The 25307-nt window shown below is 41.3% G+C and overlaps 1 protein-coding gene across 1 annotated transcript in view; it reads right to left on the bottom strand.

Annotated features, from left to right (window-relative positions):
* Nucleotides 1–21159, bottom strand: part of UBR1 (ubiquitin protein ligase E3 component n-recognin 1) — a gene marked incomplete at its 5' end in the record, with an annotated part of 78997 nt that extends 57838 nt beyond the window's left edge. The window contains 4 exons of the mRNA XM_084263857.1: nt 5621–5731; nt 7895–7973; nt 9469–9725; nt 21076–21159. Of these exons, the coding sequence (XP_084119983.1) occupies nt 5621–5731; nt 7895–7973; nt 9469–9725; nt 21076–21159 (531 nt within the window). The remainder of the gene's footprint in view (nt 1–5620; nt 5732–7894; nt 7974–9468; nt 9726–21075) is intronic.
* Between the last annotated feature and the right edge of the window lie 4148 nt (nt 21160–25307).

The following is a 25307-nucleotide window of genomic DNA, read 5'->3' as shown; positions in this document are numbered from 1 at the left end:
ACAGTGTCTTCTCTATGTCTCCACCTGTTCCATCCAGCATGGAGCCCCTTCACGGGCTGCAGGTGGGGTCTTGGCTTTTTCCATGGGGACACACGCTCTACCATGGGTTTCTCCACGGGCTGCAAGCGCATTCTTCTCTCCAGCACCTGGGGCACCTCCTCCCCCACCCTCCCCAGCCTTGGTGTCTGCACAGCTCGTTACATCTTCTCGCTCCCTTCTCTGGTGGCAAAATGCAGCTGCTGCCAGGTTTTTTTCCCCTATATGTGATTCTCAGAGGCGCTGTGACTATCTCTCAGGCCGTGACTTTGGCCTTGAATTGCTTACACTTTGGGGCCACAGAGAATCCCAGCAGCTCCTCACAGCAGCCATTTTCTGCACCCCCGTTCTCTTCCAGCACCCAACCACACAAAACTGCGACAAAACTTCAATTTAATTTTTTTAACTCTAAGAAAGCTGCTTAACAGCTTTCTGTACCCCTGAAAAGTTTGCAGTCCAGAGCAAAACTCTTTCCCTACGCTGCTTGCTATTCTGTAGGCATATTCTGTCAAACATTTACGACACTCCTTGAACAGAACCTAACTCGGTTAATTTGAGAGATGCCATCCCAGATATAAAAATAATTCAAAATATCCCTGTGAACTGACATATTTCCCATTCACCCAGAAAAAGCTCATTAAGTGAATCGACTATATCATATAACATTATTGATCTGTTCCCTAAGCATTTATGCAGAACAGTAATTAAGGTTATAAGCAAGGAAAATCATTACCAAATCTGCACTTAAGAATGAAGCAATCAATTCCAACTACCAGACAGAGATACATTGCAACAGCATTGTGTGAAAAGAGGACTTGAATCCAAAGTTCCTTTTCCATATACCTCTTTCCCTTCAGCATATACACATATAAATAGCATATAATGTAATTAGTGTTAATGCAATCAAATTCAGTAATTTCATATACAAATATGACACAGAAACAGAGGATGGTATTTTCTGGAGTATTTAGACAAAGTTTCCTATAATTTTAGTATTGCCCAACCTGCCTAAAAATCTGAATATGTATGTGTTGGCCAGAGTGAGAAAAGATGAGACACCGAGATGCTTTGCAAGGATAAATCTTTTCACGTGTGAATTTTCATCCCAAAGCCCTATGGGTACTCATATCTGCAATACACAACCTGGCTGATGTTAAATACAAAAGAATAGAAAGAGTGCTGTATTGAATAGAGCCAAGAATCACATTTCTGAAAAATTCTTAAATCAACTACACAGTCCCATTTAATTGTTTATGAAGCAGACTGCTTTTAGGAAAAAAAAAATCATGGAAAAATCTTGTTGCATCCATATGTTGGAAAAGATAAAAACATAGTGGAAGTAAAAATGCATTAACATGTCTAACTGCTTCCAAAGCATCATCATAATGTTTGAAGCAGAATGAAAAAAAAACAACCTATAGTGCTAAGAACAATCTAATTAAATGAGTTGTAAATATACTAATTTTTTCTCAGTGTTTCTTAAGAGTTTGACTTTTTAAGCTTTAATACATTTTGAGCAAAAATGGCGAAGCTGGAGGAAAGTACGAAGCTGTGCATAGAAATACCCCAAACAAGAACCTTGTCGTAAGACGTGCTGCTCTCTCTCAACATGTAGAAGAAATGAAAGGAAACCACATCGAAAGATTTATAAAGTATTAAAAGTGGGGATTGCACTCATAGAAAGAGTGAAAAGTTAAATGATGCAATGCCACCTCCCATGCTGTCCACATTAACAGAAGTCCCAGTGAAATGAAATTAAGATACCCCTAATGTAAATCAAAAGGGGAAAAATAAAATTTACTCAGAAGTATTCCCAAAAATGTATAATTATTCAGGCTTCAGGTGAAGTTTCAAAACAAAACAAAACAAAACAAAACAAAAAAAAACCCACAAAAAAAACCCAACCAAAAAAACCTTGTGGATGAATGAATAAAGTATATTTAGATATCACAGTTTAAAAATAAGTAACAACCAACTTTGGAAAGTTTTGCCTTATCTCAGACACAAATTGTTAAAATTATCTGGTTTTAAGGACACAGTCAGGCAGAAAGGTTTTTATATTTCTGGCATAATGAAGACATTATTTTGGAATCAACAGGGAACAGATCATTCCTAAAAGCCTGGAGTAGGGGATTCTAAAATGAAGGATTGCTTTTCTGATCCCCATATTACATACATAACAAGTGTTGTAAATAAAAAAATAAAGTTTCACAACGAGGATAGACTAAGGTTTAATTAGGATTTTTGTAAGGATACTGTATTTTACTAATGGTCCCCTCATTACCTCAGAAATGTTAAAAACCCTGGTGCTTATCTTCAGTGTTGTAGATTAAAACCTGTCCTGTACTGAGGGCTCATATTAAAAGGAGGTCATTCTGTAGATCAAACCCTAAACTTAAATCTACCTTGTAAAAATAGCAGCCAGCTCCTAAGCACGTTTTTACCACATTCTGCATAACAGAAGAACATACTGCAAATATACCCCTCTTCTTATTTGCTCCTACCTGAAAAGAGTAAGTTTATCAACACCCTAACATGATTAATCCTCAACTCTGAGAGCAAATTAAAGGACTACTGGTCAGGATTAGCCAGAGTGCTTTTGGACAAGCATGTGCTAAACTTCTATACTATCAGAAAGCAAGCTGGAAAAGAACTATGCAAGATGTCTGTTCCAAACATGCTTTGCAACTCATTTCTTTTAATAAGATAATAATATGGTGAGAAAATTCCCTCATTATGACTGTCCTTGATTCTCAAAACAGTGAGCAAACTATGATGTAATCCAAACAGCCATGAGCCTCTTCATCATAAAAAGTCCCTGATAGACAAGTCTTTGATTAAAAAAGAAAGACGGTCATGTAATGCAATGTATCAAATAGGTAATTAATATACCGATGCATTTAATTGCTGTAGTGGTTGTACTTCTGCCCTTTTACTAGAGCCTACATATACTAACTGCATAATAACTACATATACTGACAACAAAGAACTATGATAAGAACTAACTTTCTACTTCAAATTCATATAATTATCTAATTATACGTTTTCTATCATTCATGACTCTTGCCTAGGGCTCATTGTAAGGGTATGTTCCAGTTTGACAGCAGTTGTAACATAGCTTTGGACTTGCACAACTCTGTAACCGAAGTGATGATCAAACAAATTCACTGCAAACCAATCAAACACCTTACGGGAGACTGGAAGGGAAACATTACTCAAAGAAGCAGGGGAGGCTCCCCATTTCTTTACCATCACAGGTATGATTATAGTTCTCGATAAAGTCTAAATCCAAGACATACATCAGTAGTGATATGATCTATCCTTTAACCTTATTTCCATTGGACACAAGTGGCCAAAGGAATATTCTGAGCAGATTATCTTCATCCAAACAGAAATAAAATGCTGCAGGTTCTGGATGCATTTTCTGAATCTGCAGATTCTGAATGCCTTCCCTGCAAGCTTTGTTTCAATATGGTTTTGATAAAAAGCCCACAAAATTTGAACAATGTGATTTTAACAAGAGGTAAACAGCTTTTAGGTAGAATGTTGGTAAAGGTTTTGGGTTTTTTCCCAAACATTTGGGTTTGGATTCTTTGATTGTTATAAAAAAACTCTTTTAAAGGATAAGGCACTAGAAACCAGAATATGCTGTCACAGCTGCCAATACCATATCGTATTCCTCAGCAGGAAGACAACATTTCATAACCCATTTCAGGGACTCTGGTCAGAGTTGTTGTACTTAATTCTCAACCAAGACCCAAACATTTTGTCCTAAGACCATTGCTACATACTCTTTCTAATATGACAAGGACCTTTCAGCAATCAGATGGAAATCTGATACTGAGCATCTTGTAACCTAAATTTTCCAGGCTTTGAAGCTCGTAGACACAAGTTCTCTGCTTTCCCACATGTCTTTATCAACAGCACCAGGAATCTAGCATTGGAAAAAAAAATCCTATTTTCCTTCACAACACAAGGATGAAAATTAAGATTTCTCAAAGAGGAACTAACTGTGTTAGTTTCTTATTCTGGAAGCACCTCCTGAACATGCTGAGGAAATATTAAACACGTATGCAGTAATTGTGACAGCAGTTAAATTAACCACACTGTAGCTATTTTGGGATATTCTAATACTAGGGAAACAATTCGGCTCTTTTGATTACAGGTTTTCATAAGTAATATGCAGGTATCAGCCACACATACACCAGATGGCTCAGTACTAGGGGATAATTACAGCACAGGAGAATAGTCTTTATTGAAGTAGAAGCAAGGGAACATTATGGTGAGAAGCTCCAAGTGGCAACCAGATGACCCCTTCTTGGAACCTCAACTATTTTTATCTTTGAGAAGGACAAATAAATGAAGGAAAACTGTCTCATTTTTCTGTAAGGCTGATACTTCTTTCTTTATTCCTTTACCATTTGATTTTTTGCCAGATCATAAAGAACAGTACTTTTGCAACAGAACCAGGAGGAATTAGGGGTCTATCTACAATGACAAACGATGAGGGCTTTTTTGTCCTGATTTCGTCAGAATGTAGGAATCAGAAAAAACAGGGTTTTTTTTCTAAAGGAACTGATTTGCCCACAATCTCTTCAAAAACTACTTACAAGATGGCATATTTCTCATTAATACAATACTATATGAGATACAATAAGGATGAGATGCGCTAGTATAAGAAGTTAGTTTTAAAGCATAAGGTCTTTTTTAGTCATAATGACAGGTCACACACCAGACCTAACTGTCAAAACAAAGTTGTCCAGAAATGAACATATTATTAAAATCAAGTACTGTATCTAAACATTTACTAATCACTAGGAAACCAATTATTGGTAAATAAGAAGTATTACACAGCAAAGGAAAGAGCAAGAGACCACAATTTTAATGCACAAGACAGGTAAATGGAACTATTCTACTTGAAGCCTCCCTTTTGTTTGGAAACAAAGGGTGTCCAATACAAAAGTTTGACCTCAACAAATAACTTGACCAAGGAAATCCTGATTCAACTCAATCGGACCAGCTACATGAATTATACAAAATACATACTTTCATATGTAGAGCACAGGTATGGTTGGACTTGATCTCAAAGGTCTTTTCCAACTTAGTGATTCTGTGATATACAGGATTCATAGAATCATAGAATCATAGGGGTTGGAAGGGACCTCGAGAGATCATGCCATCCAATCCCCCTGCCAAAGTAGCTCCCTGGCTCATATTGCACAGACCGGCGTCCAGACGGGGCTGGAATCTCTCCAGAGAAGGAGACCCCACACCCCCCTGGGCAGCCTGTCCCAGGGCTCTGTCACCCTCACTGTGTAAAAGTTCTTCTGCATGTTGGTGCAGAACTTCCTGTGCTCCAACTTGAGGCCATTGCCCCTTGTCCTGTCTCCAAAGAGCACAGAAAAGGGGCTGGCCATTTCCCTCTGCATCCTGTACTTAATATATTTATAAACATTAATAAGGTCCCCCCTTAGTCTTCTTTTCTCTAGGCCAAACAATCCAGCTCACTCAACCTTTTAAGCTTTTTGTTTTTCCATGTCAGTATTTACAATATTTATTCTTTCACTTTAAGCAATATTCTTACTTCTTTTGCAGAACCTGATGCTCCAGGCTCATGTTTAGTACATAGTGGTCCAGCCTTCCATGCCTCTGTATCCCCACAGTCACAAAATCCGCCTCCAGTGGAGCTATGCATCTGTTAAAAAAAAAAAAAATTTCAGTCCCAAAATATGCAGATAAAAAGCAAAACAAAAATAGAAATGTGCACTATTTAAGTCAAACACAAGTATAACTTCTTATTGGCAAAGACAAGAAATACTGCACAACCAACAGACTTGCCACAATATTTTTTTTTCTTTTTTTTTAGATAAAAGGAGACTCATCAGAGGAGTGGGGGCAGGGGGGATGAGTATAGGTTTAGTATAAATGTTTTTGAGGAAATACAGTTGCTCCTGGAAAAAAAAAAATGTATGCAAGTCTTAAACAAATTTGACTTGAAAGCAAGTGTATAAAGGGTATGACTGATGAATAAGCACTTCATAAATGGCACAATAATAATTTCTGGGATAACTAGCAAAATTATAGGTAAGTTGCTTAATGTTTGCTCTACAAATGAGTTGGTAAAATCTGAAAAAAACCAAGAATGTGTATACTGAACGGTTACTTATTAGCACCTCCAATTCTAACCAAAGAGATACATTCAGCATCTAAATATATTGTTGCCACTTTACTTTTGCATTACACATTCAAGGAAGTACAAATTCTGGCTGGTCACCAGGGCAAAAAGTTCCAACAAAACTCAGGCAAAAATAATCATCCTTAGCTTAGTGTAAATCCCCAATCCTAAAAGAATTATAAAAATACTAAGTGACCTAATAAAAAGACATTAGAAAATTTGTTTACTTGAGAAGTTTTAAAATAACCTGATCTAATTAGCCATGCTTTGAGTGGGAGGTTGGACTAGGTGACCTCCTTAGGTACCTTCCAACCTAAATTATTCTATGAATCTATGAAGGGCATCATCTGTATTCTTTAAATCACATCTTTAAAATGAAAATGCAGCAAATCTACTGCCGTCTGACTACATATTTCCACAGCTGATGGTTTGCCTAAAGAAGTTACTGAAAAACAGGGAAAGGACAACTTCCCAGTACAGCTGTGATTCCAAATTGCTCTATAGCCATTATAATCTATTTTCCCTAGTCCTCACCTCTCTATAAATTGTGTGTGCACGTGTGTGTCTATGGAAGTTATAATTGCATTATCCAAGTAGCTCTGTACAACTTCAAATTGGTCCTTATAACATATTCACAGATCAGTATACAAAAACTCACACAGAGGGGAAGAATGTTGTGTTTTAGTCCCAGTAAATTTTGAGAGTGCTAGGACCTTCCTCCAAACTGTCTCTTGTTGAAACATACCCACTTAAGGGGGATTTATGACCAATTGGTAATACAAGTGAGAGAAATCTCTTAAAGGGATGTCATATCAATGAATAGAAGGAATAACTGCAAAAAAATAATAATCTAATCCACTCTTTGGTCATGAAAAGTAATTAAATGTAATACATATTGGTTTTGTGTATTTTCTTGCTTCTTGCAACAGAGTTAGACCTACTTTAAAAATTAGACTTAATATATTGTTTTCCATTTCTGCTTCCGAGCCTGTGAAATTATGGAGCTCTCAGTGAAGAAGGCAAGTAAAAAAATGGGGGTGAAATTAAATAGCAGTGACAGTTTAGGCAGTGAGTTAAGATTTAAAAGATCCTTCTTTAATTAAACCATGGAAATGTCTCAAAAATAAGATTTGACTCAGAGAATCAAAAAGATATCAGAAAGAGATGATCCAGTTCTAGATCAATCTCCTCAGGGAAAAAATGGATGCTTAACCTTTGTTTTAAAATTACGTGCTAAGTGCAAAATAGTTTGTGGAAATCTAAATGGAGAAACGGAGTGGAAAAGTAGGCTGCATCAGTGACAAAAGTGCTGAAGCAATGGCCCCTGTATGCACACGCATTCTAAATTTCCAAACAGTACTGGCTGGGCCTCAGAACAGGACCGTCATTCTCAGCCGCAGCTTTTTGCTTTGACATACACTTCTGTGATATTGCCAAAGACAGGAACAATGTATGCATTCATAAGCAGTCCCTTACCACTTGGTTCTTGAATTAGAAAACTACTGTTCTTAAAAAAAGCTTTAGGTAGTTCAAAATATGAGCGAGATAATTAACTAACTAGTAAAAAACAGATTTTTTTTTTAAATAAAAATTACTAGTGGTTTTTATGCAATTAATTATATCCTCCACTAAAAATCTTCTCTATAACTACAAGCACAATTTCTTAATACAAGATTTTTCTACCTTGTAGCGGTGATTCTTGTGAATGCTGTTCTGGAAGCAGTCCATACAAAGTACACAAGTTGGATCAACTGCACAGTCTCTGCAACAAAAACAGTAAGTGGAAACTTTCTATAACAAGCACATGGTATTTTCATGTACAAAAGAAAATGCTGCTCTGAAAAATCAATACTGTTAATCTTGACAGACTCAAATTATAAGAACATTGGCTACTCAGACTCACAAAAAGAAGATGAAAGCCAGTCCTACTGGCCACATGGTGAGTTTTTCTTTAAATGCCATTTCATCCTATGCAAAACTTAGATGCCAGGTGTTTAACAACAAGTTCTTTGTTTTACAAAGTTTTTCAACATCTAGTTCAAGCCTCTTTTACAATACAATAGTATGGTAATTCTAATTACAGAATTAATTTCCTTTCAAATTTTAAGCTTTCATTTATAATCCTCACCACAATAATGCAACAGTTCAATAATACGCATTTATTACTGCAAATCTATCACAAGGCGAGTTGAAAGAAAGAAAAATTAAGCCAGAAGCATCTGTTAGATTGAAACACCCAATTCAAGACATTTAGCTCTTAATATTTCAGAGTATCTATTACTTTTAGCATTTTAGAAGCCTAAAGTAAATACATATATATTTAGCTTCAGTTGCAGCAGTAAATACAGTATTATGTAAAAATAGTACCATACAAGAACTCTGCAGAGGTAAGAACAGAATCACTCCTGTTACAGCAGCACAGAACTGCCTTGACCATCCTTTTCCCTTGTACAATGCAATGTTGCATTCATTATGCACTTTCTAGCAAACACACAAAGACTTCTTCAAAGCCCATTCTTATGTACACAATAACAACTTATTCCTAGAAAAACCTGAAGAGTATGTGGTTGATTAAAACCTCACAGTGTAATTCACAAACACAAAATTTAAAGAGAGCTTTCATCTTTCACACTGACATTTTCTAAATTCTAAGGGATGGCCATAAGATTTTTCATCCTTAATAATGTTTTTATTTCTAGTGAAATTTTCTGGGCTTTTAAAATAAACTGGAAACTACAACAAACTGTGACAATAGCTTTGTATTATGAATGAAGTGCCAGCACAGCTGTAACCTTTACATCAACTTTAAAATAACTTCTCATTTTCTAATATTAATATATTTGTATTAATATGAACTAATAAAATACTATCAGGTCAATGGGCTGCCATTGTTAATATACTCTAGTATGAGAAGGAAGATGAAAAAGCAACCATTGGTCACACAGCTATTGCTTAAGCAAAGAACTGATCATGTTCAGAAATGATGGATTCTGTTTCAGACCTTCAAAGGGTGAGCTCTATACAATACACATATTTTTAGGACTGTGCCCCCCCAATTCAGGTACAGACCCCATACTCATACCCTACCATCCAACCTCTTAAATGGCTCTCAGTATCTTTAGCATGCTTTCCATTTCAGTTAAGCAAAGACCTACCACGGTACCAGCAATGACTAGTCAGCAACATGACTAATTTAACTAAACCACTCTGCATTACCTGCCGTGGATACATTCATGATAACATACCTTCATTCTTACCTGCAAGAGTATGTTGTCTCCCCTCCTTTGAACACCTTCCCACAGAGCTGGGAGGTTCCACTCTGTTGCAACTTCTCTAGAAATATATCAGGGTCTTCCCCAAACAAATAACATTCCAGGGGGTATAATATTGCTGCCTGGACCATTTCTTCTTGTTTCTCCAGCAAGGGGTCCATTTCAGCTGAATAAATATTTGGCACATGTTTCGCCAAGCACTGTAAAAATGTAGCTTGGAAGTCCAATCTTTCATCACACCACTGCAAGAAACACACATCCATGGATAAATGTAAATGAATAAATAAATTTCAAGAAAACAGGATTAAGCACTTCTACTGTGAATCTAGAACTTTTTTCTGCATCACAAGTCAGTTGTGAGAGCAATAAAACCCAAGAAAGCATGGCTTCCCATGAATTTCCCTGCTATTTTCCCTTCAGTACCCCACCACAGTAACCTCTGTTCCCTTGAAGCTTCTACTAAAACACTCCAAGGCAAGAGTAGGCAAGTATTATGCTACTGTAAAGCAACCCACACACTAATTAATTTTCTTGCCAACAGGAAAGCCACCGCAAAAATCTTGATGTCTGTTCATCTGCCAACAAATGGGAAGAGAAGCAGCTGACTGTTTCTCTGTCTTAGCTGGGAAGTAAGTTTGGGATTCATTCCTAAACCTGCTGATGGTTACAAAACATCCAGTAATTTAATGGTCTCTGGAATGGTTACCCTTCAGTAAAATCTTGCTGAAACTGGTCATCAGTTTTCAGTGAGACCTAGACAGGCCGGAGAGCTGGGCAGGGAGAAACCAAATGAGGTTTAATAACAGCAAGTGTAGAGTCTTGCACATGGGAAGGAATAACCGTTTGAATCAGTACAGGCTGCGGATGACCTGCTGGAGAGGAGCTCTGTGGAGAAGGACCTGGGGGTCCTGGTGGGTGACAGGCTGGCATGAGCCAACAGTGTGCACTGGGGGCCAAGAAGGTCAATGGGATCCTGGGGGGCATTAAAAGGAGCATAGCCAGCAGGTCAAAAGAGGTGATCCTCCCCCTCTGCTGTGCCCTGGTCAGGCCCCACCTGGAGTATTGTGTCCAGTTCTGGGCTCCCTGGTATAAAAAAGACAGGGATCTCCTGGAGAGAGTCCAGAAGAGGCTACAGAGATGATTAAGGGTCTGGAGCATCTCGCCTATGAGGAAAGGCTGAATGAACTGGGGCTGTTCAGCCTTGAGAAAAGAAGACTGAGAGGGGATTGGATCAATGTTTATCAATATCTGAAGTGTGGGACACAGGGGGAAATGGCCAGCCTCTTCTCAGTGGTATGTGGGGACAGGACAAGGGGCAATGGCCTCAAGTTGGAGCACAGGAAGTTCCGCATCAACATGTGGAAGAACTTTTACACAGTGAGGGTGACAGAGCCCTGGGACAGGCTGCCCAGGGGGGTGTGGAGTCTCCTTCTCTGGATGCCTCCCTGTGCAACCTGCCCTAGGGACCCTGCTTTGGCAGGGGGGTTGGACCTGATGATCTCTGGAGGTCCCTTTCCAACCCCTACGATTCTGTGATCAGGGTTCAATAGTTACTGAGGAAGAAAGAAGCCAAATTGATTATATAACCTTAATGCCCTTGTGAAAACAGACTAAAATGTAATTTCATATTTATAAGACATTTAACTAAGAACCACAAGACAAAACGTAAGTACTTTCGTTTTCTTAAATTAAGTCCCTAATTTCACTTGCAGCTACTCTAGTTCTCTGGTCAGTTCTCTCCATCCAATTGCTCTATTTCTCTCCTTCAAGTCTGAATAATCTTTCTTTCACATTATTTCCATTATTTAGAAATACCTTTTGGTTTTGCTCATTGCAACTCAGATAACAAGTTTACCCATCAAGTCTCTTAAAGACAAGCGCCTTTCAGACATAGCCTTGATTTATGCCCACAAATTTATTTTTGCAAGAAAAAAATGGTGTGTAACTTCACAAATGACTCTAAAGGGAATTTCTTCTAGGCAGCAAGCAGAGAATGAGCAAAGGATCCACCAAGCAGTTCAGACTGAGAGAAGGTTCAAAGTCGCACGCTATTCTACTATTTTAAAAGGATGCAAAGGCACATCATCTTATGTGAAATGCAAGAAATACCAATTTGAGACTTAAAATAAATCTACATCAATTGAATCAATGGATTTCCTCCAGAAATTGATGGGGATAAGGGATTAAATAATAAATCTATACGGCTACAGCTTCCTAATTTACTACCTAGATTAGAACAGTTGTCTGAAAAAAGAAATTCATCTAGAACAGGCTGAGTCCACAATGCTGCAATCCCAGAACTCTGAAAGCCAGATCTAAAAGGATCATGTAGAAATGATTTTTCTTCCCTAAAAAATTGTATGCCTACCCAATATAAACAACTGTCTACATACAAAACCTGAAGAGAAGAAACAGAAATAAGACACCAGGTTGAAACATCCTAGATTAATAATAATATTGACAACCCAACACTAATGTGTTAAAGGAGATTTGTTCCACATTGTAGTCACTTGAAACACTTGCTTTATGACTTTAAGATGACACACTACATTTTGTGTCAGTCACTTTTAGCCTGAGGCTTCTATTGATATTTTGACCATCAATCTTCCTTAGCATTACCCTTAGGTAGTCCATTATGTCATTTATCATGGTTATCAGTGAACTCAAAGTTATGGAAGAAACTGCATGGCGGGCACTGATGAACATGAGAAGCTATGGACAGTGTGGTCAAGCAGGAGAGCAAATGTGTCCTGAATCATCCTAGAACATCCTCATTTTAGAAGTGCAGGTTGACCAGTCTAATCAGATTTCTTGAATGACAAAAGCATTCAACTGATCCTCAAAAATCTGAAAATGAAAATCCACCCATGAAATGAAGGGAATCACTTATTTAAAACCCCATTCTAACAAAAAATCTTGATCTAGAAGAGATTTATTATTTAAGCAGCAAGCATCACTGTGATGACTATGTCTGTCACAAAAACTTTAGCATATAATATATACGCATTCTGTATACACACACACACTCAGACACATAGGTATGTATTGATTTTCACATATTCACAGTCTTAAGGAACAAGGGAAAAGGAAACATGAGCTGACAATGTTTTAATTTACATTAATTTGCTGAAATTTTTCAACTACTTAACAAAATTTTTTTAATAAAAATTGTGCCTGCCTGGGGCATAAAGACACCAAATTGTAAAAAGCAACAGAAATTAAATACAAATTTATCAAATGCTTGCATAACAACACTGGGGCTGAAAGAAAGATAGAGAATTGTTAAAACTAACTGAAAACCCAGTACCTTGATCACAAGTGTCTATTTTTTTATATGGCTGATTTAAGATGAATGGAAGTAAATTATTCCTACCATAATTAAACTCCGTAATTCAATCCTACCCCTTAAACACATTTCCTCCTATAACTTGTTTGTTGCTTTAACTTAACTACACTGTGTTATGGCTTTAGCAAGTTCCCCTCCCAATTTAATTACTGTATTTATTTAAATGGCAGAAGGTGGGTGTGCATGACCCCTTGGCATGCTCTCTTTCCAATGCACAAGAGAATCCCAGTCTCTGGCTTTTCTCTCTCAATAAGCCATGCTCCCAGGAGATGGTCTAAGTTTAGCTTCTGTTGGTGGAACAGAGCACATCATAGCCTCAAGAAACACAGGGCTAAGCTTCCCTGAAAATCTGCCAGAAGTGTAGAATGGGTTCTCACACTGTCTAACTCACAAGCATTTTGAGAATTCTTGTACAAAGCTTTTAATTCTATTTAAATGTTGTCCAGAGAAGGAAAGACAGGAAATAGGGGAATGAGAGAGAAGAAAGGGAGTAAACTCTCTCAAGCAAGCTAGCCATCTTCTGGTAAGCACACTAAATCCTATCTTCAACCTATACATCATCGAGGAAATTGTCCATTATATTCACAAGAGAAACAAGAGTATCCTTTTTCATATTTCTAAAGCTGTGTCAGGATGAACTTCAGATCTATCCCATAATCTCTGTGTCTCCTAGGATAAGTAATTTATTCCCTGCGGCAAAACCTGCTTAATATACTAAATTTAACTGTATAAAATTACACTCAAAGCTATCAAAAATACAGAAGCTACCAAATAAAGCACATGCCTAACTTAAGATTGACTGTCCAATACCTCTTTGGACAGGATGATCTCCAGAGGTCCCTTTAGAAAACAAATCACCTCCACACATATGCAGCGTGAACTAAGAGTTCACCTCAAATTTTAATTCTTACATTTTTTCCCTTAAAAATATCTGGATTAACAAAGTGGTTTAATTTTTTTTCTCAGTTGTATTAAGTTACCTGAAGAAACATGTATGCCATCAGATGGGCCACACAGGCACAGGGACAGTCCAGAAATACAGCTGTCACAGTAAAACCAATGACCAGAAGAAGCTCGAGGAGTAACTATGGCAGCAGCACACCACCACTCTTCTGGCAGGGAGTGTGACCATCATCCACACCATGTCCACCGGCATTCCCAGGTATTGAAAACAGCAGGCAAAGATGACACACAGAAACCAACACTAACTAAGAGCTTGTGTAAAAGACACGCATTGCCTCCCATCTCTTTTCTACACTTTGCATCTCTAAACTTCTCCAGCTCCATCTCTTTCCTTCCTTTAACCAGGTGTTCCTATCCTATTCTCTTTTTTAAGGTGATCATCATTCTCCAACTACATGAAAAGGGAGACAAAGACAACCAGAAGGAATTGCAAAGCAAGGTAGGGAATGTTTCTCAAGTGTAACTGCTTCTGTCAAAAGAGCAGAGACAGCATCCATTTTGTCCAAGATTGTTTATTTGTTTTGTATAAGAAAAGCAGCAATCTATGATCTCTAATGGCTCTTCAGAAGAATAGGACTACAGAAGAGATACCTCACAATGCCACTTGAGAAAGAATCATTAAGAGATAATCTTTTATCTTGCATTGGAAACGGGTCCTCCTCTGTGACATCCAACTACCAGTACTTCTTTCCATTTGTAACCTTACAGAGTTCTTCCCAGAAGTCAATTCCAATCAAAAGGGTTTTCTCCTGCATCTAAAATGAACAGTTTGTAGGCTTTTTCCAAACCCTTTGAATAAACTTCATGTCAGAAAAGGTCAGAAGATGAAGAATTATATTTGCCTACAAATACTGCTATAAAAAGAGCAAAATACGTCATTGATATATCCAATATATGTAGATCCAATTTTGTCACTCACACATGCATTCATTTACGAATACTGCAAATAATAATAGGAATGAGAGCTAAGGAAGTATATAAGGAAAAAGAGAACAAAAATTACTTTTCACCTATAGATCAAGCATCAAATGAGATTTCTCACCACTATGAGAGAATTTCCTAACCCTTGCAACAGGCTTATTACGTACATAAAGTCAGTAGCCATCACTTCCATGACAGTTTTTGATTTACATTCTAAGCACCGTTCTGCTTGAATTCTCAGGTCAAACCATTCAAACTAACCGTTTGCATTAGGCACCGCTATAAAAAGCGGCTCTATTTTAATTGCCCTGACTGACACACTACTCTTTTAGAGCACAAGGGACTCCACAAATTTCAATACTATATTTTTTTGGAAATACACATTAATGTAATAAATGAAAACAATATTATTATTTAAACATTAGATAAAGAACATGAAGGAATAGATGTTGCCAGTAGCACAAACTAAAACCTGCACCCGGTCCAATATTCCATTTTAAAGGAGTAGTAAAAAAAGCTTAGTTTGTACATGACATAGATCTGTCAAGCATAAGATGGCAATCCCAGCTGCCTGTCAAAACAGCTGTTAGAAGTAGAATTTTAAAAGTAATTATATAAAATGCTGGGGACATATTGATTTCCAGAAGGTGCCATTCAACATAAATACCAAATGCAAAAGGCTGCTTTACTTTAACATACAGAACTCTTGTTAATAATTAAACAGAGATTAGTAAAACAACAGATTCCAGAAAACTTTCATTCTAATATTGGCTATCCAACTGAGCAACCATAAAGACATTTTAGAAAGAAAAACATGCAGATAAGTACGCAGAATACTTAAAATTTCTTTAGGAAGCAACCTTCAAGAGAGTCTTGAACTAAAATTTTCATGCAAGGTTCTGCTTTTAAAATTTTTGTTCCATTTTTCCTTCTGTTTATTTTGGCTTGAAATTACCAGGTTTCTAACGCACTGAAAATAAGATTCAACTGCAGCACATAACAATTAGGAATTATTTTTACCAAAAATAACAAAGAGACGAGGCAATCTATTTCAACCTTAAAGATATATATTCCCCAAAGAAGAAGCTGCAAAAATAACAACTAGAAAATCATTAGCATATTTGTTCTTCCCAGCCTTAAACCAAACTGAACTTTTTTAGGAGCATAAATTCTACTATCTCAGGAGCAGCACAGTTCAGGGAGTTAAAAATGGAAGCTTACTCTAGCTTTTTGTCACATAAACATATGTAGCTGTTCAGGGCACGTTTCACATTCCCCAACAAAGTACAGTCAACTTTTTAGTACAGAATCTAAGGTTAAAAATGACCACTTAGAACTCAATTACAGAAAACCCGTTTTCTGACACGTCACTCACATGGCTCCTTTATATAACATTACTGGTAACCAGCCACGTACCAAACTTTGGTCTGCTCTGGCTATCAGATATACACTGAAAGAAGCAAATTTGGTTTCAAAAGTTATTTTCTATTGGCACAATACAGGTAACCCACAAGACCGTCTAACGTTGTCCTAACAAAACTTCAACTCTGACCTGAAGACATAAAAGAGCTATTTGATCTTTACCCTCATTTAAACTTTCACCCCCAAGCCAAAGCTGGGTGCCAATTAATGTTAAAAGATGTTTAATGATGCAGGTGTTTGCCCACTGGCAATGAGACTTGTAACACCACAGACTACTAAAACTCTGTCTTCAGTATAATCTACCTTGATTCCAGTAGTCTCCAACAGCTACTAGTTTAGCTAAACCACAGCAAACCAGTGACAGCCAAAGCAGGTAAAACTAATGTTGTCCTCAGTGTAAATAATACACAGATCGAGGCAGTTCGACCTCTTTGAATCTGCAGGTCAGATCACACTCATCTCCAAAATGACTGGAGTGCAGCTTCAGCTCACAGGGATAAGCACTTGGACACAAACAGGTGCACAAGAGATGTTTCAAATGGCCTGTAGTTCTCTCTCTACCATGCTGTAGATACCATACTGCAATCACACCACACTCTAGCCTAAATATCCTATAAAATTAGCAGGATACTATTAAGAAGGAGCAACAGGCAAAACAAAGCAGCCAGAAATTCTATAATTCCCAAGTCTTTGAGGCATGCAATCTACACAACTTTCATGTCCCAAATTTTTTGGTCAAAACCATGTTGGGTAGATAGCAATGTACAATTAACACATCAACACTATGGGAAACACTAATTCAACATCAGGCATTAAAGCAAAACAACATACAAAATACATGCATTGGGGAGGGGGGAAAGTAACTCTCCCTAGAAAAACAGCAAAATCATCACCTTTGCAGAGTTATTTGTAGTATTTTGTAAGACTTTGTAAGTTCTGACTAGTGGTTTGACAGACATTTAATTCTATTTCTAGAGAAACAACAGGCTTTGATTCTTTGTTGCTTAGCATCCATGCTGTGGATCCTACCCTTGAGCGAACAGAATCTATCAAATTTCTTAGCACCACACTGCCCTTCAAAACTTGCAGCTACAGCGGATATATATCAACTAGCAATTAATTAATTTGGTATAGTTATTATGTAAAAAAAAAAACCACAAAACCTGACATTTGTGTATTAGATTTTCATATTAAGGCTTGCGTACTCCAACTTATCTTGCACCCGTTTAATTTTCCAGTTATCATGAATTATAAGATTCATCATATATGCAGTTTAATTCTGCAGTGAATGAATGCATAATAAAATTCAACGGGACCCGTCTGTATCTAGCACTAAACTCAGCATCTCCTAAACACTTTCCCCTATACACCAAAACCAACCTCTTTAGCTTCTCTACTGCTCTGGGATTCTGAAGACACAGTTGCATGCTATCAGGAACATCCACATGCAGCTACATTCTCCTGGAGCCATGTACCTCTCACGGCACCATAAGAGCATTACAGCAGTATTACAGTAACCATGATTTGTGTACTTTACATGGACTTGAGCAAAGATGACAGATACCTTCACAGTCATAGTTCGCTCATGTACTAACAAAAGCCACAAAAATTATAAGAAATACAAGTAAACATGAAAGCAGGCACAGAAGTAAAAACCACAGCATTGCTCAATGCCATAACAAAATCAAAGCACTTCAATAATATGCTACATATATAGCGATGTAAGCAAGACCTTAGCAATGCTCATTACCTGTTGCAACTTCACCGACTTCACTTCTCGGGCACTGATACAAGTATACTTTACACACCGCTCTGCTAATACTCTGCACTGTTCTAAGTACAGCAACTTGGACTCCATGCAGTTCAGGGCTTACTACTTTCACAGAATTGTAGGAGTTGGAAGGGATCTCAAGAGATCATCGAGTGCAATCCCTCTGCCAAAGCAGGTTCCTTAGGACAGAAAGGAACCTGCCTGTAAAGGAAATATTCTAATAATAAAGTTTTTATCTTCTTGAAGGCCACTACCTCACATCTATACTTTTGTATATGAGTACGGACTGATGGCAAAAGATGGGATTTCTGAAAAAAAAATCCCTTTTCTTCACAAATGTTACTAAGAACATACATCAAAATGTGAAGATTTAGTTTAAATTAAAACCTTGGAACTATTTCAATATCTAAATACTGCTCATATATTCCACACAGCAGCCACCAAAGCAGGCAGCAGTCTAACTGGAATTTGTTTAGAATACAGATGGAAAAACAACCAAAGGGCTGGATCCAGCCTGCAAAGCAGGCTTTTATTAGGCCACCAGCAATGCCTGATAGCCAACCGCCAGACAAGCCAAGTCCATCCCATTAGTCAGCCAAGCAAACTGTGGATGCTGTTAGGAAAGAAAACAAATTTGTTAGGGTTTACTTCTAGGTCAGTGCCAGTGCAGCCCAAACTTAGCCCTCTCCATTTTGGGGCAGCAATACAGCCACTATAGTGAAGAACAGGGCAAAGAAGGGACCGGACTTCAACTACTGCAGTGAAACACCAGCTTAGATATTTCCAACAACGGGCATCCAACCCAAGAGTTGGAGTTAAGTGCGCAGAACAAACCATGGAGTTGGGCTGAGTACAGAAGAGTTTATTACCTGAGTCATCACCATCCATTCCAAAACTAGGCTGGCTCCTACAGAATTATTCCTTCAGGTAATCCTGAATCACACACCCAGCACTCTGGGAAGCTTACTGGTCATGCAGCCAGCTGTAGTGCTGCACTGCAAACCAGCCACACCCAGAGCCAGAGATGAAAAAGGAGAGCAAGAATCAGTCGGACTGGGCTGACGCTCTGAGACAGAGTTGACAATGTCAATAAGATCATTCAGCCAGTTGTTTCTGCTCCACACTCACTCCACGTCCTGATTCTAGCATCACAGTGAAAGGACATTCAGACCAGCTGTGCACAGTGAAAACACAACTCAGGATACTTTAGTTCCACCTAACTAGTACCTCTTTAACACAGCAGTACGTTGGGTGTGCTGCTCCAGATTACAGCTGTCTCTGGCAGTAGTACAGTCATGTTGCCAATCACACTTCATGAAAGTTGTCAGGCCCAACCTAAGTCCATATCCCTAGCTCCCCTTATCCCATAATATAATACCCCCACCCCATACTCTGTCAAAATTCCTGCTTGGCTATATGACAGACAACACAGCCTTGGTGGCCACCCCACCTCTCTTGGAATAACAGTCACTTTGGTACAGAAACTCTCAACTGGTTGAAGCCAACTGAGCTGACTTCACTCAGCTGAGAACGTCTTGAACATCTTTCCCCATGTTTCTCACAATACCACTATCACCAGTTTTACACACTGCCAGAGCTAGCTCAGCCTCTTATGTCTCCAGAAACCAAAAGGTTGACTGCACTGCTTCTCTGCTGATGGCAACTACCGCTTCAGTACCTCCATGACTCTACACATGGCTCTCAAGAAGCTGCATGACTCAGGTTGCATTTTTGACACTATAATACAACCAAATTACATTTTTACTAGTTCAAAAAATAAAATGCTTCTAACATATAAAAAAATCCACAATAGGCCTGATATGGCCACAGAAAGAGACTTCAGAAACGGGCTCTGCAGTCATAGACTGCATCCTTATGATTTGCAGATACCCTTACAATTATGAAAGGAAAGGTACCATGAATCATTGTTGTTGGCTTAGCACAATCACCTGCAAGAGAAGTTCCATGAATAAACAATTCCCTACTTGTACCTACCTTGCTAATTTTATTAATGGTGTGTAGCATCATGCAAAAATTAGCTGTTCTACAGGTTTGCCAGTGCCCACCCATTACACAGCCACAATCAAGCTTCAAAAACATACTATGTATCCAGATTATTGCAGGGAAATGTAACATAGAATGTGAGGGCTCCCATACGCATTCAGACTCACTTTTTTAAACTGACAGACTTTGGGTTCTAAACCCCTTTAGCCAAAGCATAACATAGTAATCACTTCACAAGGTTGTGAAGAAAAGGACAGAAGACCCTTGCCTACTACCACTAGACAGCCTGAACACTAAGTTGTGTTCAGTATGGGAATATTAAATCCACAGGTGATTAAATTAATTCACAGGGGAAAACAGGTACTTCTGTTTAGCAGATAAACAACTGCCTTCATCTACATCTCTTCTAAAATTAACTATTTGTTGCTTCATTCACATTCTGCAGAACAATGATCTGCTACTCAGCCTTTTTTGCTGCACAGTAAAGTCACCTTTAATGAACTCAGAAAAGGGCAAAAGGTGCACGAACTAAAAGGTGCAGAGCTTTAAGGGCGCAGGAGAGTCACCGACACGTTCTAACGTTTGATCTGGTTTAACTGCGTAGAGGTCAAATGGAGACGCGGGACAAGGGGGTGGGAGATGCTGCGGGGAGCTGGCGACAAACCACTGCCCTTTGGGCCGCCTGACAACCGGGCTCCGGGCAGAGCTGGCTCCCCAACGCAGAGCCGGCCGCCACCGGAGGCGCAGCCAGCTCAGGCCGCCGGGACCGGGGCCGTGCCGGGCAGCGACCGGGTGCGCGCTCCCGCCCCGCTAGGAGGGGGGGAACAGCGGGCTGCCCGTTCTCCTCCCTGCGTGCCCCACAACCCGCGGCCGTTACGCGCCTCAGCGAGTGCCGCGACCCGTTCCGCGTCCCTCTCCTGAGCGGCGCCACACGGCAGCCCCACCACGGAGGACACAGGCCCTCCGCGGCGCCGCATCTCGGGCGAGGGGGCTGGGGGGGGGGGGGAGGCGGGAAAGGGGCATCGGCTCCCTTCACGGCGGTAGTGGGCTGCCCCGCAGCCGGAAAGGTTCGACCGAGCGGCGAGGTCGCAGCGCGGGCAGGGCACAGGCTGCCCCCGAGCGGGGGCATGGGGAACCGCGCCGCCGCGCCGGGCTGCAGCCTCACCGTGGCTCGTTCCTGGGGCAGTACGGGGACCCGGCCGCCCGCTGCTCCCACCGCTCTGGGTCCTCGGTCGGCTTCGTCCGCCATTTTGAGAGGGAAAGAGGCAGCCGGCCGACGCCGTCACCACCCGGAAGGAGCCGACGCCGTCATCGGGCCGCTGCGCCTCGTCGCTTCCACAAGCAGTCCCCCGGGTGGCACGAACCACACGGCGCAGGCGCCACCCGGCCTGCGCGCATGCTCCGTAGGGCTGTCTCGGTCAGGACTGAGAGGGGGCGGTGGCGGCAGAGTGGGCCGCGAGCACCGTCCCCGGGGCGGCGGGGCACAGGCGGCCGGAGGTTGAAGGCCGGTAGGCGGGGTGAGGCCGCCGCGGTCGCCTTGCCCGGCTGGGCCCACTCAGGAGCGCTGTGAGGGGCTGCGGGAGGCCCAGGCCCGTCCGGTAGCGCCTCCTGCCTCCCGCGGGAGGCCGAAGCACAACGCTTACCCGGCACCGTCAGCACAGTCGGGCAGGAAAACTTGCATAGGAGGCGGCGATAGCGTTAGGCACATACCTGTCTCCCAGGTCAACTTGTTTCCTCCAGGCCTCCTTGCTACAGCATAAACATCCTGGGTGCTCTGCCCAGTTTGCTGCTCAGACAGAATATTGATGCACTTGGAAACTTGGCTGATTCATGACAGACCTGGCCTAAGTACTGCTGGAAGTTTTCCAGAGTGTTGCAAGTCAGTCTGTTTGCGCAATTCCCCCTGTTTGTACCTCTGCAGGGCCTGTGAAATAGGCAAATGGCCATGGCTTTGGACCTTGCAGGCATACATACCTACATCCAATCAAATGCCTCCTACCTCGGCCTCTTTCCATCATAGTCTTCAAGCCTCCAAGCAGCTTTTCTGTGTTCCTTAGTTACCAGTATGGATGGGATAAAGTTTGCAGGTTACCTTTTCAGGTGTATTCAATATATTTTTCTCACTGTAGTTGGCCACAGGTGTCCACAGAGTTCTCATGTCTTCAGAACAGCTGACCGTAGCTCTTCTGTAGTAGCTATCACTTATCTTCACTTTAAGAAACCACTGCAGACTTACTCTATTGAAACCTGTCATTTAAAATTACCAGGTAGATACTGTCACTGTGAAAGGTTTAGGTGCAAGACATAAAAAAGGACAAAGCGAATTTTGCCATTGAACTACTCAATTCAAAGCTTCATCTAGTCTCATCTCTCTGTGTTGCAGATCTGTACTCAACCCTTTCCGATAGCATGGCCAACAGTGTTTGCATACCCAGCAATGTTTGCACAACAGTCAAGTTTAGACTGTGGTTACCAGAGTCCTCCTCATGTTTTAGCATCAAGAGTAGCAATTGTATTATCCAGCTTCTGATGCAGTTGAGCAAGAGGGACAAGGCAGTGATTCCAAGACAGCAGCAAACGCACTGAAGCAGGGGGTAGACTGGTATCAGTAAGGCTTGACTTTACTGTGGGACTTTTAGTAAAAGATAAGCTAATCTAAACCATCTGCTTTAGTTGCACAACAATATGGACTTCTTAAAAATATATTAATACAAAAAATTGGAACCCATATATGCTGGAAGACAGCAAAATAAGTGACAGCAAACCTCAGGGAAAAAAACCCAAGTTGGCACTGCTACCGAGGCAGAAATGGCACAAAACACTAAGATCTCCATGGATACTAAAGAAATTAGAAGAACAAAACAGAAACTCAGATAAATTTTAACAGAAACAAAATGCTGAAGCTTAGCAATCCTGCTAGAGCTAAAACAAAATGGTGGAACGCCAGGAAGAAACTGAGCAAACCACTGTTTTCAATATTACTCCCCAAGATTACCAGGGTTACTGATTGCTGTTGATTTAAAAGTGACTGTTTGAGGTGTTCTTTGTGGGGAAGTAGGAACCAAAATGGAAGGCAGCTGAAAAAAAAACCAACAACAAGCAAACATTCATTAAATCCCAGAAAAAAAGCAGCTACATTATCAAGAACAGCTGAAAAGTGGTGTAATATATTAATAAAGTGTAACTGATCTTAAAAGTGCTTCTCTTGATCAGTGTTAAAAATTAAATCTTTGTCATATGAGAAAATACAGGAGGAAATATAATTAAAATTAAGCAATAGTCAATCAGAAGCTTCTAACTATTTGAAAAGCTGAGAGCACTACATCAACCGTCAAAGAAAACAGTGATGTAAAGCGACGGACTTTTCAGCTAAACTCCAGTTTAAAATGGTAAGGAAAAAAAAGGCCCTCAAGAGTAAATGTGAGGAGTAGTTAGGGGAAAATGAGAGAGTTGATAGCAAAGAATAATTTACCAATTATGAAACTGTATAGTTGCTGTAGTAAGGTTTAGATCAATGCATATGAAAATAAAATACATTCAAAAGCGCATGGAAAGACTTCTTAAGTACACCAGGAGACAAAAAAGTCAATTGCCTGGATTTATGAGAAGGTGGAACTATAAATACAGGCGAGAGGGGAGAAAAGAATGTTTCCCAGCTGCACTTGGCAGCAAGCAGGATGGGACACTGGTCTCTCCACGGTTTTTCTCCTGGCCCGAGGCCTCCCTGCAGCGCACCCTGCCCACACCAGATCACGAAGAGGGCTTGAGGACGAACACAGACCGAATTTCAGATGAGGCTCCGGCCTGTTTTGCTTTAGCCCAGGCACCCCAGCAGCCAGAGGGGCAGCGGGCACCCTCAGAACCCAAGCCACGGGGCGGCCTAGAGCCGCCTATAGCTGCCTGCGCAGGCGGGCGGGAAGCGTCAGATGAGCTACTCAGCCTCGCCGAAAGCAGGCAAGCGCCCATTTCCCTCTTCCCCCCCCCACCCCCGGCGCTTCGCCGGCATCGGCTCTCCGAGCCAACCACAGAGGACCGGCGGGGGTGGCCCGACAAGCCGAGGAGGTGGGCCGCGACGCGGAAGTGCTGAAGCCATCGGAGCTGCCCGGCGTCGGACGAGAGAGGCCGCTCGGGGCGAGCGCACGGTGGCAGCGAGGCGCAGTATGCTGAAGCTGACCGTGGGGTTGCTGACGGCGGCCGCCTTGGCGCTGCTGCTGGATTGGTACGCGCCTTCCACGCCGGCACCGCTGCCGGTGGGTCATCGCCGCCGCCGGTCCCCTGAGCCCGTCCCCGGTGCGGAGGCCGCCAATCTGCTGTGGGTAGTGCAAGTGAGTGGGGCCGGGGAGAGGGACGCGTCTGACTGACGGCCCGCCGCGCTGAGGTACGGCCGCCCGCCGTTTTTCGGGGCTCGGTAGCGGCGGGGGTGGCGGTGCTCCCCACACCCCTTCCCGAGCTGGGTGAGGAGGCGAATGGGGAAGCCCCAGCAGCCGTGCTCCCGCACTCGGTGAGAAGCTGTGTCACCTTCTCCCGGTACACGGCCACCTCTGCTGCCCGGAGCCAAACCGGAGGGACGGGTGTTTGGCTGGTTTGCTAGGCTGCCCCAGCCCTCAGATGTGCAGGTGGAAGCAGGTCATTAAAACTCGCCTAATTAATTACACTGTCCTGTCTATTGCCTGATGCGGTATTATCTAAGGCTCCAGTGAGAAGTGAAGGCGCTGCCTGTTCCTTTCCCCTTCCAAAACTCGGAAGAGTTGTATGACTGAGAAAGAAGTGATGCATGTTAGGTTAGACCTACACAGCTTTGTTTCCAGGTTAAACATTAATTCCAAATTAGCCTGTCATAATCTTGTCTGTAGCTAATCACAAGCTGTTTGCATATTTGCTGGTAAACGAGGGCTGAGATATCACAGGGGTTGCTGTGCAGTTCCTCATCATAGAATGCTTTGGGTTGGAAAGTACCTTAAAGATTATCTAGTTCCACCTTGCCCCCCCCCCCCACCTCTGCCATAGGCTGGGACACCCTCCACTAGACCAGGTTGCCCAAAGCCCCATCCAACCTGGCCTTAAACAATTCCTGGGATGGGGGCTCCCACAACCTCTCTGGGCAGCCTGTTTCAGGGCCTCACCACCTTTAGAGTAAATAATTTCTTCCTCAAATCTAACCTAACCCTGCCTTCTTTCAGCTTGAAGCCATTGCCTCTTGTCCTGTCACTGCACTCCCTGGTGAACAGCCCCTCTCCCACTTTCCTTTTGAGTATTGGTCGGCCACAATTAGGTCTCCCTGGAGCCTTCTCCAGGCTGAACAAGCCCAACACTCAGCCTGTCCTCATTGGAGAGGTACTCCAGCCCCCGATCATCTTTGTGGCCCCTCTAACAAATAGGCTACTTTTACTATTTTGC

The sequence above is a fragment of the Gallinula chloropus genome (assembly GCF_964237585.1).
Source record: "Gallinula chloropus genome assembly, chromosome: 4".
Taxonomy (NCBI): domain Eukaryota; kingdom Metazoa; phylum Chordata; class Aves; order Gruiformes; family Rallidae; genus Gallinula; species Gallinula chloropus.
The sequence above is the reverse complement of the archived record's forward strand: the minus strand, read 5'-3'. Positions and strand labels throughout refer to the sequence as shown.